Source organism: Idiotropiscis lumnitzeri, chromosome 8, assembly GCF_059441095.1.
Source record: "Idiotropiscis lumnitzeri isolate Australia: NSW breed Sydney's pygmy pipehorse chromosome 8, RoL_Ilum_1.0, whole genome shotgun sequence".
Taxonomy (NCBI): Eukaryota; Metazoa; Chordata; class Actinopteri; order Syngnathiformes; family Syngnathidae; genus Idiotropiscis; species Idiotropiscis lumnitzeri.
In genome coordinates this window covers 11,351,228-11,372,153 of record NC_142398.1, presented here as the reverse complement: position 1 = coordinate 11,372,153, position 20,926 = coordinate 11,351,228, and the positions used below count along the sequence as shown (strand labels likewise).

Here is a 20,926-nt window from a genome sequence, read left to right as displayed (position 1 = left end):
TAAAAAAGGTTTCTTTACAAGAAGAAAGATTCCTGTAATTTACTAGGAATCGTAAGAGAATAAAGTAAAATATTTGATTATTCATCTTAAAGCTTTTTTCTAACTTCAGCCACTAGAAGATGAGAGGAGATGACTCAATGCCAGCCTTTGTCTTCCATTTATTAAAAATTTTGAGTTTCTGTAGCAAAAAAAAAAAGAAAAAAATCATGAAATAATCTCTTCCATTTTTTCATACTGCGGCTATCCTTTTAATGGAAAAAAAGTTTGAGAATCACACGGCGGGGAGGCGCAGGCTAGCCTAGTCTAATAGTTGTGTTGTTATAATGGAAAAGTCCAGCATTGAAGGCGACAGTATCTACGCAATGCAATTTTCACAAATGAATTTTAATTTTAATTGTGTAGAAAGTACTAAAAATGAAAAGATGCACCTTCTATTAAAAAAAAAGTGTGACTATTTAAAAAAAAAAAGACTTTATCATGCAGGGATGTCGGATTTGTATATTTGTGACAGCAGCTCTTTTGTGTTAGTCTTCTAGAGCCGTGATATGGGTTCTCGGGTCCCTGACGAGCAGTGTCAGAGTTTGGTCCGCATTACTGGCAGTAAGTCAGAGTAGTTTCCGGTGAGGGTTGGACTCCAACAAGGCTGCCCTTTGTCACCGATTCTGTTCATAGCCTCTATGGAGGCAGTGAGATCGTCCAGTTTGGTGGCCTCAATATTGCATTTTGGCTTTTTGCAGATGATGCAGTTGTGCTTGCTTCAACCAGCCTTGATCTAAAACTCTCACGGGAGCAGTTTGCAGCAGAATGTGAAACGGTTGGGATGAAAAGACTTTTTCACAGCTCTTCACATTCACCCTGTGACTGATTGGTGAACAATCCATTTCAGGACAATACTCGGTTTTATATTGAAGCAACAACACAGAATATTTGATGGTTAATTCATACAATTAACCCCCTTTTTCATTGTGGATCCATGGTGAGCCCTTCCAATTAGAGTGAGTCGGCCTGGGGCCGGAGACTTTTGACTGCACTGTGACCACACATGCAAAAGTGATTTGCTATGCACCTGGGGCACACACAGAAAAAGGCCATATCACGCCATTTCATCATCATCGCACTCCAGCTATTTCTGCCACCCCGCTGTACGCTGGTTATCCTCAACTTATTTCTCACCATGTCATACGTGTGGACTTCTCCAGTTGGCAAAAACAAACCAACAAACAAAAAACAAGCGCACAACCTCTCCTGAATGCGGATGCACAAGATTGTGCACGTCAATTAAAATCTTGGCTCGTTTTGTTTGTGTGGCGAAAGGTAAATATTGGCGGAGGCTTCAAGACGTGCACTTTTTCATTGAACACTAGTCTGGCCTACTGGTCTATTTGTCATTCAAACAGTGGCTCACAGCATCCCGCTATGTAACATTTAGGGCTCACCTGCAGCCGACTAGTTTGCCAGATAAGCCATGGCTACACCATTTCATCCAAAAGAAAATTCTGCACTTTTCGTTATTTATTGCCAGCTGCCAATACCAAAAGTGGAAGATCAGTCATATAGAATACATAATACAAAATAAATACATGGTCAAAAATGTGATTTAGAATAGTAAAATACAATAAAAAACAATTTTAAAATAATGCAGGAAAAACAGAAGAGACAAAAAAAATTAAATGTGAAGTATACATCAATACTAAAAAGGGGATTTAAATTATTAATTAATTTAAATGAATACATGTTTTATTATGATAATTAATATAATTATCCAAATCCATGAAAGAAACACAGCTCAATACAAAACATTTAATCTAATATATATTATGCCTTTGTAAAATAAAAAATAAGTGGTCAAACATTTTATTTTAAAAAGACATAATATAAATAATGCAAAAATAAAACATGGTAAAACAAACGTTGCAAATGTTTTTTTTTTATAATTTATTTTAGTTCATTTTTTTTTACCATTTCTCAGTCTCTAATTAAAGATAAATAAAATACAAAAAAACCAAAGCCATACGTATCAAAAGTATGGGTTCTTACACGTTTTAAGGGCTTTAGGTTTACCATTAACATTATTTTTTTTTCTTAACTAAACAACAACGAGCTATTTTAAAATGCTATTCAAACAATAACCTTTTACGGTGGCAAATGTTTGACAGTTTAAATCTTAAACACATAAATTCTATTACCATTACTAATTCATTCATTCTTAATGCCATGAAATGGAAGGCCAAACGGCCTCATGGGAAGCATTCAACAGCAGTTTCCCCCACTCATTGAGATAAATTACAGAGCTGAGAGAGAGTCTGCTGAACACGCTGTCAATAAGTCTATTATGTACAGAATTTTCTGGCTATAGTATACATTAAAAAAAAAAAGCATTCAAACTTGAAATGGACCTTGAGCAATGAGAGCGAAAACGCTCCAGTTTCCAAGAAAGATCAAGATTCTTCGAAGTTTAATGCTGATGAAGAATTCTAAATGGAGTTCATGCTGCAGCGAAGACGGTACGGCAATGATGCAACACGAGCAATAGTCTGAGGATTCGGACCAAATGTTGCAGCGAAAGTGAAACCCAACAAAAGCCCGTAGCGCACAGAGGCTAACGAAGCACTTTAATCAACGAAAGCCGTTGCCTCGCTGAACGTCACAAACAGGATTTGGCAGAATAAAAGATGAGAGATTTTCACTTGCCTGCCTCTCCGACGGACACCTCGACAGGTTCAGAGGGAGGACTCTCGCCCACGATGTTGTAGCTGGTCATGACTATTTGGTAGCGCTTGAACTTCTTTAGTTCTGAAAAAGGAAAAACTAATTGACAAGAAGGTCGAATTCGAAGAAGAAAGATTACCCGTGCGTAAATTTTGGCTTTTTGTGGCTTTCAACAATTCAGAAGGAACAGAGCCGACATGACTATTTGACACATGTTGAGGTAGTCACAAAATGCGGAGAAAAAAAATTATCTTCACAAAAATTATATTAACACGAGTCATACAATTAAATATTAAAATGAAAAAGCTAACAAAGTGTCAATTAATTGAGTTCAATTAATATTACTACTTATGATCAAATGAGGACCAACATGCACATTTTTTTTAAGGCTGATGGCAATTTCAATATTTGGCAGAGTAAAACCCGCTAACCAATGAATGAGCTCATTATTAAGGAACAAAAAAAATAAAACTAAAAAGTTGGATCTTGTCAATCCATCCAAAAGCTGCGCACTGGGGCCCGTTTTTCGGATGCGAGTTGTAGGTCGCAATTATTTTGCTTTGCTCGTGAGCTGCAACCATACAATGTCATCTTCCTCCCAGAATGCATTGCGCACTCGTAAAAATGGTGGCGCGTATGCAAATAAACGTTCTACAAAATGTATCAAAGTGGGAGTTATTGTTGAAAATGTTATCTTTTAGTTACGTCACTCACAACCAAATACATCATATAGAACAATCATGTCATTACAGTCGGGCTTACTTTTAACGAAGATTGTTTTGATTTTAACAGCAGTAAACTTTAACAGTTGTGTTGCAACAACAACAGAAATGTTTCAGGTGCACGCATAACACCAATCACATCATTTTTGGAGAATGTCTTTAAAATCTATTTCATTATTAACTTTGCTGAACTGATTTCAACCTGGAACTCAATATTTGTAGTTCTACCAAGTCGAAAAAGTTGTACTAATCAAGCGATATGACTTACGTGTCAACTCAAACTCTGTCAGTGAGGAGCTGCTGACTGTCTTGAAGGTGCTCTTGGCTTTGGAGGAGAAAGATAAATGAATGAGAACATTGATAAATGGCTTCTGCAATTCATTTAACATTTATCGACTGAAAAAAAAAGGACTGGGAGAAAGAGAGAGACATTTGATAGCCTTTAAGTTTGAGGGCATGAAGGATTTTCCCGTCTTCTATTCTATTATCTATCTTATTAGTGGTTGGCAAAGTATGTCCACGTACGACTCGCCATGTCCTTTAATACGGGCAACTGAGCAATTACATTTTCCTTAAAATCGATTGAGGAAAATGTACTTTTATTTCATGAGTATTTATTTTGGATTGATTCATCTCTATCAAGCTTTGGGAACCTATCCGTTTGTTTATTTCTGAAAAACTAACATCTTTGTATCAAGGAAATTATTCTGTCACCGATAGGCAATTCTAAACGTTTTTTTGGGCAAGGTGTCAGTTGATTGTGGATTTTCACGATTCACGTCCTGGCTCCATCCCATTTCCCCTCAAATTCACCGTATCTCAACTAAGAATGACATTCCCCATCCATGCATGCATTTTAAAAACTAAAAGTACCCCTGGAGTTTTAAAGTTCACCCACCCCACCCAGACCACATTTTCTTTCACACTGACGCATCAATTGGCCAAAGTAAATGTTTATTTCATGTATGTAAAACATGCTTGTGGCAGAAGGATGTCCTCACATTCCGCTAAGCATGTTTATGAATTATTTACCATACAGTCATGATGCAAATGTTGTGTTCTGTTGCATTCTCAATAAGGACCAAACAACACCAAAAAAAAAATTGAAAGGCGCTACCTTCTCATGAACTGAACTTATGTTTAATTTTATTTTTAATGAAGCGGTTGCGTGTGGCGACTAACTTGTAACGTGGGCGTCTGTGTCGCTTTTGCTTCCTCGGACCACATCAGCAGAGAAAGACGAGTTGGACGGCAGCTCTCGGTAATATAGCCGGTATCCCGTCAGCACGCCGTTGATGCGTCGGTCGCTCGGCCGCTGGCAAAACACGGAAAAGAAAAAAAGTCATTTATTTCCTAACGAGTAAATTCTGTGGCTTCATCTTCCAGGAGTGCTGACTGACGGGAAAAGGTCAAGCTGACAAAGACAACTTTTAAAGGGCGCAGAGCTTTTGAGTGGGTCGTAAAAGATGATGAAATCGCTGGCGACTTTGTTTTCACAGCCGCCTGCTTTTGCCATTAAGCCAAGAAGGAGAAGACCGCATCCAGTGTGTTACGACACCCACGACTGTCCGCGTGCCCCTGCGCGGCTCGTCCATCTCTTCAATTGTCACTTAAGTCTGACGTTCACCACTTTGATGAATAATGTATTCAACGCAAACACACATTCAGGGGGGCTTTTATCACGCCGGTGAATTATTAACATGTATTTGGACTGCACTTGAAATGTGTGAATGTCTGAAGCATGTCAGGGGAGCAGATAATGGTCAGTTACGGTAATGGGCGGTTATCATAGACTGCTGCAACATGTGATCAGATAATGTCTTAGTGGCGCAGCAAGGCTATATTTGCACTCCTTCTTCCAAATAGACACATGGATGAAGTCTTGGTAGCTCTCTGATAATAAAAGAAAAACCCGCAGTGGACACAGCTGTAACTTGAATCTGACAAAAATAATATTCAAATAATAATGAAAAAAATTACAAATTTATTATGATTAAATAGATTTATTTTAGAAAACAAGCCTAGACAAAAATGATAAAAGAATTCAATTTGACATGTTCTACCAAGCTATTTGGTCATCTTCCAAATAACATCTCACGTCTTCAAATTTGCAAACAGTATGTCAGCCGATTTAAAGGTGACAAGGTGTGTATCACTGCAATTGGCTGGCAACCAGTTCAGGGTGTCCCCCGCCTACTGCCCGAAGATAGCTGGGATAGCCTCCAGCGCCCCCCGCGACCCTTGTGAGGAGAAGCGGCTCAGATAATGGATGGGTGGATGGAAGGTGTGTATCACACTTTCATGGTGAGAGTTGTCTCACAAGAAAAAGAAGATTATAGACAAGCATGTTAAAGACTATAAAACCACCTCCAAGTAGCTTGATCTTCCTGTGACTATTTTTGCACGTATTACTCCGAAATTTCAGTTCAAATTTCATTTTCTGTCATACTGTATCAAATCGGCATGCCACTGAATCAAACCAAATAAAATATTTCCACTTTGAAATAAACAGCCATTGAATCGTATTGTTCCACATCGAGTTAAGCATAACATTGTCGTTTGTTGGAGAAATGATCACCCTAAAAAAATATATACATTTCCATTAAAGGAAACCTCGTCATGTCACGTAACTAAAGTCTGCTAACATGTTGTGTGAAGCGCTCATGTCCTACTTCAACACGTACACTTAGAACCACACACAAAGAGAACATACGAAAATATTCACAGACATACAAAATATTCTCTCTGCTCCGTGGGATTGACTGGCGCTCAGGCAATTCCTTTCGCTGCTTCTCTTCCAGTGGCGCTTACGGCTGCCTCGGCATGTTCTACACTCAAGAATTGCATGCTTGTGGCAATGAGGTGGCTCGTGTTTAGTGTGACAGCAGCTGCCGTGTCAGTCAGGAAGACCTTGGAAACTGCGTTCCACATGCCCGCTCGATACAGCTCACTTCTTGGAACAAACAACTAAAAATATTGATGTTCACTTTTTATTAGAGTAATAAAGAAAATATTGCTTCAACATTTACCTTCCATTGGACCAGGACGGAGGTAGTTGTTGATGGTTTGACTGCGAGGATCTCAGGTGGCTCGTCAGGAGCTGGAACACAAGCGGAGTAAGAGGAAGGGCGTTGTTCATAGAAGATGACAGACTTCATATCTTAGCGACACTCTTCTGTGCTGTTATTTTGTTATTTTTAAGCTCACATTTTGTCATACAGCGGAAGGGGGAGTTATTTTCTAAAATAAATTGTCGAGCATATCAGACGTCAATGAATTTGAAGACATTTTTTGTATGATATGCATTTTAATTCACAATGCAAATGGCCAGAAAGCAAATGTTATTTTTTGTTCATTTTTTTATTGGTTGCTTAAAACAGAGGTAATTGTTTTCAGCAATAAAGAAATAATTTTAAATCATTTTTATTACTTTTAGGTATTTTAGTAAACCACTTTTATTTCTTTATTGTACTTTGAAATATTTTTAAAGTTTTCTGTTAACGTGTTTAAATGATGTCAGCCAACATTTCAGTACATTTTCTAAGCTACTTTTGTTTATTCTGCTTTGCTTTCGAGTGTTGTTAACAGCTGCAGGTGTTGTGTCTCTGCTCGTGTGAAGCGCATTGAGTTGCCTTGTGTATGAAATGTGCTGTACAAAGAAAACTGTCTTGCCTTGCCTAAACGACTAAAATTAAGATGAACTCAGTTTCAACTTTTTTTTTTTTTTAAACAATTCTTCACATCATTTATCAGACTGGCCAAAAAGAAGAGGCAGAAGGTCATGGAAATATTTTGCGTCATTCTCTAAATGACTTTGAGCAAAATGCAAAATACTCCAATCACCATTTTATTTTGAACTCTGCATTGAGTACAATTTTAGGCATTGAATATTTTGTATAAATGTACAAAATGACTGAAAACTGCTTTTTTTTAATACATATTTTTAATTAAAGCAATTAAAAGAACCTAAACTTTTAATAATAAAGTTCGACTCAATTGTACGTTACTTTCACTATTGTGTTGGGACATCCTTCACGACCTGAAAAGTCGACCTCGGTCTATTGCACTGCTCTTCACACAGCAACGCTTTCTATTCAAACTTCAGCTCAGCCGCATTAAAGGTAATTACAGTCACCTGGTAGTAACAGCTGTTATTATCTTCCTGAAAGGGAAAAAAAAGGAGGATTTCTTTTTTTCTCATTGAAACAGCTGCCGATTAATGGGGTCACTATTGGTGAAAATAACGTCTCTCTTAAATCCCTTTCATGGTTTGGTGGGCTGAATAAATCCCGCAAATTCTGCTTATCTACCATTGTCCCGCCTCTCACCATCTTGTAAGGTTGTCACAGCATCCGTCTCCTTGCTGAGGACACTGTTTCCAATGTCGTTGGTGGCCACCATTCGGAGCCGGTAGGAGGTGAAGGGCTTCAACCTGATCAAGCACACACACACACACACACACACACACACACACACGCCGCTCATTTATCATTTCCCATCCAATTTGTGCTCCCAAATGTACCATTGACGAAAAATAAGCGAATAATTTTCTCTCAAGGCTGTGGCGCCACTAAGAATCACCCCGGTTTTAAATAGCATGGAAGGGTCTGGAATAACAACCGCGCACCTTCTTAACTGCTGTGTGACCACAATATCTTATCTGCATTTGCTCGGGGCAAGGTGACTGCATTAATAAGCAAAGAGAAATAATAATAACATTACTCACTATGAGAAACACCACGCTTAGTGTCGACACAATGAGCATGGACTCGTAAGACAAACCAATGTATTGCAATATACTGTAGTGGTTTATTAATGCTAATGCTCTCGCGTGCACTCGCAGCTGAAAATGTACTGCAGGTTTAAAAAAAAAAAAAATAAACCAAACAAAAAAGGATCAGAGGTACAACAAGGCATCAAACTTCGAGAGGGTTGGACTATTAATAACACGCTGGGACAGGCGTGGCTATGTTTCCATCCATCCATCAAACCATTATCTGACTTGCCGATCTTCATCCCAACCGCTTCCCACTCAACTGCGAAGCGCTCCGGTTTACATGAATAAAAATTCTTCAATCCGATCAGAGTTCGGATTGAAATTATGATCGGAAATCATGAACACTAAAACTATTTGATCCGATTCGGACTTGTGTGTTTATGCATCACACTTTTGATCGTAACAAATTATTTTGATGTGCAGATTGACCAAATATACTGGAAATTAGTAAGTAGTAGAAGAAGAAGAAGAACTTTCATGTCAACAAAACAACGCTCCGTCCATTTCTACTTTATTTCACATAATTTTCCTTCTGGCATGTTTACCTTGAGTCTATACTTCCTAATGGAGCTGCAATGTATTTTCCAGTCGCACTTTCAAGCCCTTTAGCGTTCAGTCTTGCGCTCGCTGTGCTTCTACCAGCTTCCGGGAATAACAGAAACGGGTATAGTGATATCACAGACATACAAGGCAAAGATGATTTGTTACGAAATTTCGGAATAAGTGTTTTCATGTGCAGCAATTGGATTATCAATAGACGTAAACCACTCCTCTCGTTCGGCATAAAATCTTGATCGGAATGGACGTAATCGAGTCAGAATATTCTGAATGGGGGTGTACGTGAAGCATTCTTATTCAAATCAGGCTTTAAATCCAAATAAATGTGTCCATGTAAATGTAGTCAATGTTGAAGATAAAGCTTGAAAGTGCCTTGAAGTGTCTGTTTTCAGCCCGAGGACTTTGGTGTTTTTGTGTTCAGTGTTTTCTTTAGTTGCACACACAAAATGTCTTGGCGGTAAATCAAATAATTACAAAGGTACAGAATTCAGCGATGGGATAATAAGAGGAGTGAAGGACACATTTAAAAGTAAAGCTGAAGAATGAGTTTAGCTCAGAATTTATTTAATTTATTTATTCTTTTGCAGGGTTGAAAATTACAGACAGGTCTGCCGTCTGCATCATAAGTTTGATACCCCGCCCCTTGTGTGTGTGATAATGCACATGTGTAATTGCACGTTTGGAGCCAGCCAGCCAGAAGCTGCATCTCTGTGGTAATATATCATTGTCGCTAATCCAATGAAAGAGCAAGATTTGGTCCTAATTCAAGTGAAATTAGGCAAATGGTCAACGCTTGATGGACTTTTGCATACCTGTCAATGGTCCAGGCAGTTAGGTTGTGCGGGATGTCCGCTGCATTTGTAATCCAGTCGCCATCCGGCAGCTCTTTGATTTGCACAGTCAAGTACCTCACGGGGGAGGAGCCTGAGCTGCCAGTCACCCAGTGAAGACGGAGTCGACGCGCTTCCACGCCATCCTGAGGAACTGACAACTTCCTGGGTGGTTGGGGACGCTCTGCACATACAAAGAGGGAATTGGAGAGAAATTGACATGATCCATTTTCTTCTTATGTGTTACTTTTATCAGATACGCATGACAGCATGCATTTGCATCGAATTTTATGCCATCATTTTTCACTTACACATGTGAGTGAAAATGAATCAGGAAGCAGTAAAGTCTCTTTTTATTACTTCACCGCGCAATGGTGTTTTGCTTCATGGCGCGGAAGGCAGTTTAGGCGCAACTGACACGCAATACAATATTCCAGTGATATTTTAACGATACAGACAGTATTACGATACGGAATTTGCACAAAATATCTGTCAAACATCAAAATATCTACCTGATGCGATAATGCAAGCATATCCATAATGTACAGTGAGCAGAAACAAGATACATTGCAATATGAATATCTTACAACATCAGTATGAAACATCGCAATCTCAACAAAGTCACCGTAACATCGATACATCATGCTATTGATACAGTACGCTGGATCATATGTTTCTGTGTGTGACAGCAATATCATAAATCACCATTTATATAAGATTACTCACACTAATGATGCATTACAATACTGATGCGGCACAATATTGATACATTGCAACAAAAAATAACGTTAAGCCATATTATAAATATGATTATGATTCATGCTAATATCAATATATATCTCAACGTTCATGTGATACAACACAATATTGATGAATAGTGATGTTAGTAAGATACACTACACGATGATACTGTATATTGCTTGGTTATATTATACATCACAATGTTGTTACATTGCAATAATAATAATAATAATATTCCCTTTATTAGTCCCACAATGGGGAAATTCGAGATTCGAACCCAGGCCTCCTGGGGAGACTGGGTCCTGAACGCGGCGCCTTAGACCACTCGGCCATCCTGGCATATTGAGACAATAAACCATAATGTTGCTACATCACAAACTAAACCATCTCGAATATTGTCAGCGAATTACCTCACAAGCTTGTGATACAATATTGATACATCACAACATCAATCCACCTTGGTATTGATGCATCACAATGTCAATGTGATATATCGTTATAATGTATGGTGCATATTCCATACATCAATAAATAGATTTGATACATCACAATAGCTATATTTCGATATATCAGTATGATTCATTTTAATAGTCCTGCCAAGCGATTTTTTTTAACTCTATAATTGTCATGATCCGTTCTGGCTGATTTTTGGTTTGGTGTTTGGTTTCAGGATTTTCTTGTGTTTCGGTGTCACGTTGGTTTGTTGTGTGCACCTGTGTCATCCCGGTCCCTGGTGTCACTCGATAAGCTCCCTGCAACCCTTTGTGTCTTGTAGAGGTGTTCCTCGTTGTCTCGTTAATTTGCTTGTATTTAGGTCCGTTTCCTTTCAGTTCTCGTCGGGTCGTTGTCTGTCAGTTGTCCGTGTCTCCTGTCGTGTTGACAAGTACTTTTTTCTCCAGGTCAATTCCAAGTTCCTTTTTCTCGGATCTGTTAGGTTACTTTGATCCTTGTTTTGGACTTGGATATTTTTGATTTTCCTAGTTCTTTGTTTGCCTTTTAGTTTACTTTTGGTAATTAAACACTATTTATTAAAACCACTCCCTAGCTGGCTTCCTGCATTTGGGTCCTCCACCATTCCGAAACCAAAACCTGATTTCCCAGAATTAATCACAACACATCTTGTTTTTTATAAGAACGAAGCATGTAGGCAGTATCATACTCACCCGCTTATAAATTGACAACAGATTGGTGTAGCTTTCTAAAATCTGTGATGATTCACACTCCCGTTCATACGAGGCGTGCAACTACAAGTAGATTTCCATCAAGGTGACGTTCACAAGCAAACCGATGAAATGAAACATGACATAACAGCTGGTACCTCAAAGATGAGGAAGTGGAACAACATTAGTCTGTGTCGCCACCATTCAATTAGAGAGGTGGAATTTGAACATCAGCATTAGAAGTAGCTAGTACCTTAAAAGGCTGGACGTGTGTGTGAGATGCATTAAAGAAAAAAAATTGCTTAAAGGAGCGTGGCTCTCTAATTTCAGGGCTATGGGGATATTGACTGGGTGCGGTAATAAAAGCGTTATTGATTCACCCCGCGGTATAATTAATCTGCACATGCATGCATGGAGGCGAGCATGGTCGCACACGCCGGCTTGCTAGTCTCCATTCATGCTTATCGCAAGTAATTAAGACAAATTGGATGGCTTTCCTCCTTCCCTCTTATCGATACTCTATTCTCATCAGTCGCTTTCAAAAGATTTGACAAGAGTAGAACCACTTACGTTGAAATGTCCAGAGATGGTGGAATTAGAAAATTCAGTCCAAAAATCCGCCTCAAAACAAACTTGACTGATCTTTAGTTTTGATTTCTCTTACGTACATATCATGCAAAACCCGAGTTCATTTCAAAGCATCTTTCAGGAGTAACTGTGCTTGCATTTCACTTTTTTTTTTTTTTTTTTTTTTAAATCATATTAGGACCAAACCCACAAGAGGTTTGTGTCATGTCTTGCCATGTAATTTGTATGTTCAGCCTTTCTTTCGTCTTTTGTCTTCATTTATTTTGTAGTTATTGTTTTCGCTTTACTCCCCGCCCCTAATTAATTGTACTTTGTCGTTTCGTCTTGTATTCCGTCTCTTCCCGAACTTTGTCAAAATAATAATTGTTTCATGTTCTAAAAGTCCATGCTTTTGCTTCTTGCACTCTCAGGCTTTTTGTTTCCATCTTTGCTGAGAACTTTAGTCGCTACCTTTAGTCCAAGGTTTTAACCGCATCGTTGAAATTTTGTGTTGTTATGTTTCAATTTTGTTTTTTTTTAATGAAAAACATGTAGTACAGAAGCTCTTGGGGAACAGGATTGAAGACTCTTGGTTTAGGGCTTTTTTTTTTTTTTTTTTTGCATTCGTGCTCATTTACATTTGCAAAAATCGGTGCAAACTCAATCCCGTACGTGAGCAGAGATGGAAGCTGATGTATTAACCAGGCACACCCTCAACTGCATCTGCCAAGCGCTTTAAAGGGAATATTCTCTAACCAAGTCATTTTTCTTCACACGCGTGCCTTGCACACTTGTAAATTGTGGCTATTCTCTCGTCCTGTCCGGACAACTGACACACCCACCATGCGTAATCTGCAAATTAGTGCGCAGCGACCAAGGAGGCGTGATTTGGTTTGAGTCTGAGGGGCGCATTCAGTTTTCGAGAGGTACAGTAGATTCCTTAGTGATTCGTTTGAAAAATATACCACAATATAAATGTGAAATTAATTTGGGTATATCCGGAAGTTATACTGATCTTTATTAATGACGTGTGTGTGGCTCATCTAACAGACTACGTCACGTCGATGAATTTCTCAGCCGACTTCTACCAAATGAAAACAAACGTTCTAAAATGGAACTCAGCGTCGCCACAGTGCAGTTGCTGTGAGCGACACTTTCAGACAACCTCCAAGCCATCAAGCACGAGTCGGCCGCCACGCTGTCACTCAGCTGTCACCATCACTCAGTTAACGTGCTTGATTATCTCCCACTTCCACTCACAACTCCATCACTTGAGATTTCAGTTTGTGCTTGCGGTGGCCTCCCAAATGTTGGTGAAAATTATCAGAGCTACTTAAAGCCGCTTTTAAATACGGCGGTCTCCGCTACTTTTACACCTGTCAGCAACATTTCATGGAATCTGTTAGAGCAGGCGTGGGCAAATTACGACCGAGGGGCCACATGCGGCCCGTTAAACGTTTTATTCCGGCCCGCCGAACTTGAAAAAATGAAATGAATGAACCTTGTGAATGTTTTATTTTCTAAGTACTGTGGTGTGTCAAAGACAGATATTTTGCTGTAATGCTTTTGTTCATTTTCATTTAAAATTAAATGCATTTTTTTTTCTCCAATGAGGTGAGGTTACCAAAACACTCCATTCTATCTGCTCCTGGTCCGGCCTCTCTGTCAAATTGTAGAACCCATTGTGGCCCGCCAATCAAAAAGTTTGCCCACCCCTGTGTTAGCGGTTTGAGTCAACAAGCACACAATTTAGTGCCTGATGTAACTTTTTTAAACCAAACCAAAAAAAAACAGCAACAACATTGCATTACATTTTCTCATCATAAAAGTTTCATTAAGTGAGTCTTTGAATTTGTTACGTATCTTGCCCCATCTGTGTTTTTTTGGTCTCTTTTGTTTTTTCTTTCAGGTCCAGCTGGAGTGGAGGGCATTTCCCGCAGTGACGCACCTGTTCGGCATGATCATCAGTGGACTATTTAAGGACTCCGGCTTTTGTGGCGCTTTGTCGTATTATTGACCCTGCTCAAGTGCCATTTTTCTGGACATTTCGTTCATTTATTTTTGCTCTCGTTTTTCATCGTGATTCAGTTTTTTTTCAGTTGCTCTTGACAGAGATTAAGTGTATAAATGTTACTTAAAACACCGTCTGTACAGTTAAAAGGCTTTTATGAAATATTTATCCTATTTCTATTCTTTCCTCGGTAGATTTGACAGTTTTGTGTTTCTCTTCGGCAGGTCCACTGTCCGTCTGTCTGCCTGTTCAGCTCTAGCTATACACCAGTGATAAGATCATGTTCTGATGATAACCTAATATTTGTGAGAACGAGAGCTGCCCTTTTGTGAGCATTAACTGGACTGTTTACCAAGCCGGATGAAGAACATGAATGCACCGACGAGAGCTATAAAACAAACTGTCAGAAGCGATCCGGACCCCGTTGGCATACAACACGGGTATTTGCTTGCTATTAAAATCTTTTTTCCTACTTATTTTTTAACCTTTGCGCTATTAACATTTACATCTCTGGTAGAATGGGAGTCACATTTTATGGCGCAAATCTCGACCCACACATACAACTAAAGAGCCAATTTCGTTTTCAGGGGATTAATTTGGACTGTTTGCCATCATCTGAAAGAATTCTCAATGAGGCTATTCTAAATGAGACGGAATGCCAGTGAAGTGGAACAGCTGAGCTTTGAAGGGTGGACCTGAGAAAAGCAGATAGTGATGCTATGTGTGTGTGTGTGCGTGTAAGACGTCTGAGCCAATTAAAGTGCACAAGAGAGGCCGGAGAGGGCTGGATCTGTGACATTAGGACTTGACGGTTGCATGTTCACATAATCAACATAATAGACTTTAATATGTACTTTAATGTTGTTCTACAAATCTATCAGGTCACTAATGTCATGTCTACTCAAATGACATTGAAACTGCGAGAAAAGTAGTTATGAAAAAAAATGTTTAGCCTATGTTGACATTTAGAGTAGTATTTCAAACAAGATTTTAGCAGAAGCTAATTGTGTATGCAGGCAGCTGATTATGCATTTAGCAAAACTGGAAGGCAGACATGCTAATCACGATTTTACTGTGCTGCCCGTGTCATTTTTTTCTTTTTCTTCGTTTTTAATTGAAGCCTTTGATTTCAACGCAGAATGTTGACTTCTTAAGAGGCTGGACAGAAAGGATACACAGAACCTTTCTTTGTACATACCATTAAGCAACATCAATAACAGTACACACAGCAGCGATCAACAATTGCAAAAAATACTAATTGAAAGCTTGGTCCAAATTGAAATCTTGATCGCAAAGTCGGGTTTATGAAATGTGTGGGATCAACAATGACATTTTTGATGGGACTGAATTTGTGTTTGTGTGAATTTTCCATTTTGGGCTAGTTAAAGGTACAGAGATGAGAATTCCAAAAGAAAATGAAAATGAATGTCATTTAACAGTCACAATGGTTGGAAATCATGGCAAAAACCTCCCTATGATGCGTTAAGGGGCAATTTCCTCCGTTCCGATTGGAAATAGTCAGGTGGTCTAATTTTTGGAGTGATAGAAAACATGATGCCGTCGCCAGTGCGCTCAATTTCAGATAAAATCGTAATCGGGTGTTTGACACACGCAGCGGCTGCTGTTCATGCAGGTTGGTATTTTTTTTTTAAATGGTATGAACTTGAGCAGCTTTTAAAGAGGTTGTCGTGACGTGTGCTGCCTTGTCTTGGTGTCACACACTGTATGTGCCTCTGTGAATATTGTTTTTATTTTCCCATGCATCATTTTAATTGCACGCGGATTTCATTGCCGACAAGCGCATTTTTTTGCAATGAATTTAACATGAGATGAGATGTTGTGGCGTAAACACACAGCAACGCGTAATAGCATTTTGCAGGTGAATGCATGATTTCACGCTGACATTTCTATTTTATATACTTTTTTCATATGTAAAGGATTTTTCGAGGGAATAACATATTTGGAAGCTGAGATGGTGACATTATTTCCATTAGGCTGTCATTTTTTAAGCTTCAATACACATCTTTTCTCTTCCCAGGGGATATAGTTTTATTATCCATATGCCGCAAAAAGACCTTATCAAGGTCTAGCAAGCGTTTGAATATGCTGATGCTGCATTCAACAGTATAAATCAAGTAGATCCATAAAGCGAGAATCTTCATGGGCAACACAATAGATTAGCAGGCCTACCACTCAATTCATAGGTTTGGATTTGAATATCGGCTCTGGCCTGAATGTGAAATCTGGGCACGCTTATGTATTTGTGTAAATATGTATTTTATTGTATGAATGGAAACAGGTTTACTCTACCGTCTGCCATCTAATAGAAAAACATTTAATTATTCTGTCTATCACTGTACATCACAGGCATTGATAGACGAGCCGATGTGCAGTGAAGTTGTACCTGATGAATCACTGCTCTAATACAAATCTGTTGCACTAGCCTGGGACCTGAAGCCAGTATAAGACAGATGGATCTGCTTTTCGTTGAGACATCTCAACTCCTCTCTCAGCTCAGTGCGGCACTAATATTAAGCGCTTTTTTTTTTTAAATCGCAGTAATACCATTATAAATACATTTAAAATAAACCCCGAAAGCTCATGTATGAAAGTAATTGACAAAGAGGAAAAGAAAGGACAGTTTTGTAATATATGATTATAGTTAAAGTTAATTTTACAAATGTAAAAAGTTAGTTTTTATCTTTTTTTGGTAGCTCTTTCATTTTTTCATTGACTTTCATGAACAAAAATGTTTTTTTTTTCAACTTTAGTTTTAGTTATTTCTTTAGTTATCGTGAACAACAATAATGTCACACCACCGTTGTTTTATATGTGTTCTTCTTTCCATGTTGCACGTTGCAGCGTTTTCAAGTTTACCTCTTCGCTCCGTGGTGACCACCAGGGCGACGTGTTCCTGGCCCCAGCCCACGGCAGTGCGCGCCACCAGGCGAAACATGTAGGTCTGCTCCGGGGTGAGTCCGGTGACGGTGAACTGGCGCCCGTTGGAACCCACCTCCACGGTGGTCCACTGCTGACTGTCCCTGTGCTCCAGGCGGTAGGCGATCTGGTAGCCTAGAGGAGATAAACGCCAAACCTGTTATGTTATGTGGATCTTTTGGAAATATCTATAAGCGCTAAAGGAGGAGAAATTAAGAGTGGTGACAAGAAACAAGGCCAGACCACTCACACTCTTGACATTCTCATATACACGTACAACCTCTCATCCTTACCCTTGGCTGCGAATCACTGTGTACATGCTCTCCCTGTCTCATGTGCAGCAGGCCATGTAATAACACTAACACTTCTGAACACGTATATATTGCGTGCACACACACACGTGCGCACACACACACACGCATTCATTTTTCCACAGGTCATTCACAAAAGCGCACTCATGCTATATAGTCAAACGAAATGGTTACATCTTCTACGTGAGATGTGTATGGCGTGCTTGGTTTATATTGGGTCTCCCAAAGGTGGGTAGAGTAGCCAAAAGTGCGTACTTGCGTTCAAATTAATGTTACTTTCGAATAATGTGACTGAAGTAAAAGTAGTCCTCCGGATAATTAACTCAGAACTCAATGAAAAATTCTGTTTTCATTCTTTATTCATTCATATTATTCCCTCAGTTAACAAAGCCTACCAGTAAATCGGGAGACTGTATTGTACAGAAGTGCAGAGGAAAACAGTTTTTGAAGGATGATTTTGAATGGGTTTACTATGCGATTATTCGTGGGATTTTACAGTATACAATGTCATTGTATTGAATGAGTAGTCCTGTCCAAGAATTTGACTTGTATTCAACATTTCCGTGATTGGCAAAAAAACATGATTCAAAAAAGGTTTATTATGAGTAAGCATCTCAAAATAATTTATTTATTTTGAATAGATTTTACTAAAAAGGGCAAGCTAAAAGCCCCCCCTGCCAAAAATAAATAAATTAATTAATTAATTAAAAAAACAAATATATATATATATATATATATGTATATATATATATATATATATATATAATTTTAAACAAATACATTTTTGAGCTGAGAAAAATAGCAGTCATTCAATGAGAAATGTAATGCACATTGCGTTCTTTGAAAGAGTTGGCGGTGATTTCGAAAAAAAAAAAAAAAAAAAAAAGGCGCAATTGCTCATCTTGAGCATTCACACTGTACATATCGTTTTGCTGAAAATCCGACTAAATTCTTGTGAGAACATGCCCAGCGCCGGATACGATTGGTTTACGGCAAAACTGTTGTGATGATAATCTGCTGACAGGCACCTAATCTGCTTGCGTTTTGCGATAATCTTATCAGATAGTCCGATTGTTTGCTCAATGTAAGCGGCGAGCTAGGCAGATTAGCGGATAACGGCGAGATGGCAAATCCGGCAGAATCAAAACAATCGCTTTCGGAGCTTGGAGTTTTGTACGGGATATCTCCGGGACATCCCCGCCGATGAGATCCACGCAAATAAATCTCCATTACAAAGGGGACTCTGTCATTTTCGTAAAAAGCCCCTCTCGGGTTCTTTTTTTTGCGCCATGGGAAAGATGCAGCACATAAATATTTAACGTAGCCCGCTGGCTTTTGGCAAAATGTGTGTCTATGGCGACGCTAGCGGCTCAGCGTGCTTGGCTGCACTTGTATGGTTCATGAAATACTCATAAGCGCTGCAAGTTAACAAGCTTGTGAGCGTATTTTTAACATCTTTCTTTGTGGTCCTTCACAGAAAATACAGATGTCTTGTAGCGGACACGTTGAAATTAGTCTACGCTTGAATATGAGTTTTATTTATAGTGTCTCCTTCCCCACAAACTTTGGCCCACAGTGTAAAACAAAACAAGAGTGGCACGGGTTGCGACCGATTACAACTATTAAATTGCAACTTTACAATTTAATGGTAAATGGACCGAAAAGGTCCTCTCAAGAGTTGCCGTTAATAATTTGGATGGAGTGTATTGGTGAATGAAATGAAAGTTTGAGCCTCAATTAATAACCTTAATAATTTGTTGAATTTAGTTTACTTTATATTTAAAATGTTTTATGTCTTTTGTTTGAATTTATTTTACATGCTTCAGTTTATGAGGGAAGATACAGACCTTACACACACAGCAAATATTCTGTGAACGCGGGCGAAAAATGATAAATTTCTTGACAATGAATTTTTTTTCTGTTTTTAGGTGCTAAATAATTGGTATTGATTTTTGTTCATACAACAATTACAGCACTTTTGCGTGGAATTCTTCTCAAGTTTTATGTTTTCAAATACACAAACCATGGAAATAAATATTTGGTTTAAGAGTTTTGGGGAGGAAGAAAATTACACGAAAATAAAAGTGCAACTATTTCTGATAAACAATAATCTATCTGCTGGCTGAATTGTCAGTCAACTATAAGCGTGAGTATATTTGATTTATATGCATGAAAAAGAATAAGTCTGCATTTTTTAAATCCTATTTGAAGAGATGAGTATCGCATGAACCAACGAACAGACTCTATAGAATTCGGAATGAAACCATTTTACATTGAACAATATATTATTAGTTGTGTTGGAGCTCTATGGTCTGTGGGTGCCTGTCTAGTGTCTTAATAATTATAGCGACATGCGTATGTCCAGTCTGTGTTTTTGTAATATGCTTTCTAATGACAAAAAAAAAAAAAAAAAAAAAAGCACTCTACAGTATAACCAGTGGAAACTCAGCTCCTCTCTTGGCTTCTCAGTACTGCAATAATAATGGTCATTCTTTGCAGAGGGTAAAGAATATATGCCTGTCAATATTGTTATATTATCTGTCTCTGGCTCCAACCAAAAGTCAACGCTAATGAGGACGGGCTATAAAAACTGGATGGGTGGATTTTAATGTCTATTATAACTGACTGGTGTGACTTTAATATTGAATAGTATAGCACCAGGATGCAGACAGGGTGCTCAGGGCATATAGTAGCTATTATTCATAAAAGGCACCTTGCGCCAAATTAGAGTGTGCACTTCATGTGGACTTTGCCCCTCTGTCTCTGTTCGGAAACGCACACACGCACAATACACACACCACGGGTCCCAACAAGGACACAGCGGGATTACGGCGCTCGTGTGCGAATCTGTCTGCGAGTGGCATCATTTTAAATGTCTTCCAGTTTATATTAAGCTTGCACATCATTCACACTGTCCTGCTCCACTCACTGCCCCGCTGAGCGGACAAGTGTTACTCCATCCTCGACATACAAACACACACACACACACACACACACATACAGAAACCTCATTTACCTGCTCAACATGATAGCTGTCATGTGACACACTTGTCTGAAACCTTTTTACTAATCTGCTGGCTTTGTGTGACATGTATTTGGATTCGGGTTTTTCAGAATGGAACATACAGTATATAGGCGTGCCAAGTTACGTAAGCACATGAATTGCATCTCAGCCCGTGGCTGTAAGGCGATATGTTATTGACAATATGTTCAAAACGGCATAACGTCAAAATGAATATGAATACAGTACAACATAAAAATTAGTGCGCTGCGAGGGTTACTTCTATTTAAAATCCTCTCCTGGGCTCTACAGACTGAATGACTACAAAAATCAAATGTCATTATAGTGTATTATTTTTTGGACCCTATCTGCTGCAGTATGTTGAAATGAGTTGAGGCGCTCCATTTAGTCGGAATGAAAAATAACCTGATTGCATTTCGTGGCAAGGAAATATGTTAAAATGAGTTAATACGCTTTGTTTAGACAAAGGTTGTGCTTTGCTGCCATCTTGCGACAATTCTAAACCTTTATAGAAACTTTTTGGGGTGAATCTTTGACTTACTTCAAGCTATCAGTTTTCCGTTTTCGTTACTGTACCAAAA

General features: G+C 38.8%; 1 protein-coding gene across 2 annotated transcripts in view; it reads right to left on the bottom strand.

Moving 5' to 3' along the window:
- The window catches only part of sdk1b (sidekick cell adhesion molecule 1b), a 285,070-nt gene that overhangs the window by 19,879 nt on the left and 244,265 nt on the right, over positions 1-20,926 (bottom strand). For both annotated transcript variants that reach the window (XM_088302023.1, XM_088302024.1), the window contains 7 exons: positions 16,953-17,147; positions 9,579-9,780; positions 7,760-7,863; positions 6,461-6,531; positions 4,614-4,746; positions 3,700-3,756; positions 2,692-2,793 (listed from right to left, as the gene is read on the bottom strand). In XM_088302023.1, coding sequence (XP_088158149.1) covers positions 2,692-2,793; positions 3,700-3,756; positions 4,614-4,746; positions 6,461-6,531; positions 7,760-7,863; positions 9,579-9,780; positions 16,953-17,147 — 864 coding nt within the window. The remainder of the gene's footprint in view (positions 1-2,691; positions 2,794-3,699; positions 3,757-4,613; positions 4,747-6,460; positions 6,532-7,759; positions 7,864-9,578; positions 9,781-16,952; positions 17,148-20,926) is intronic.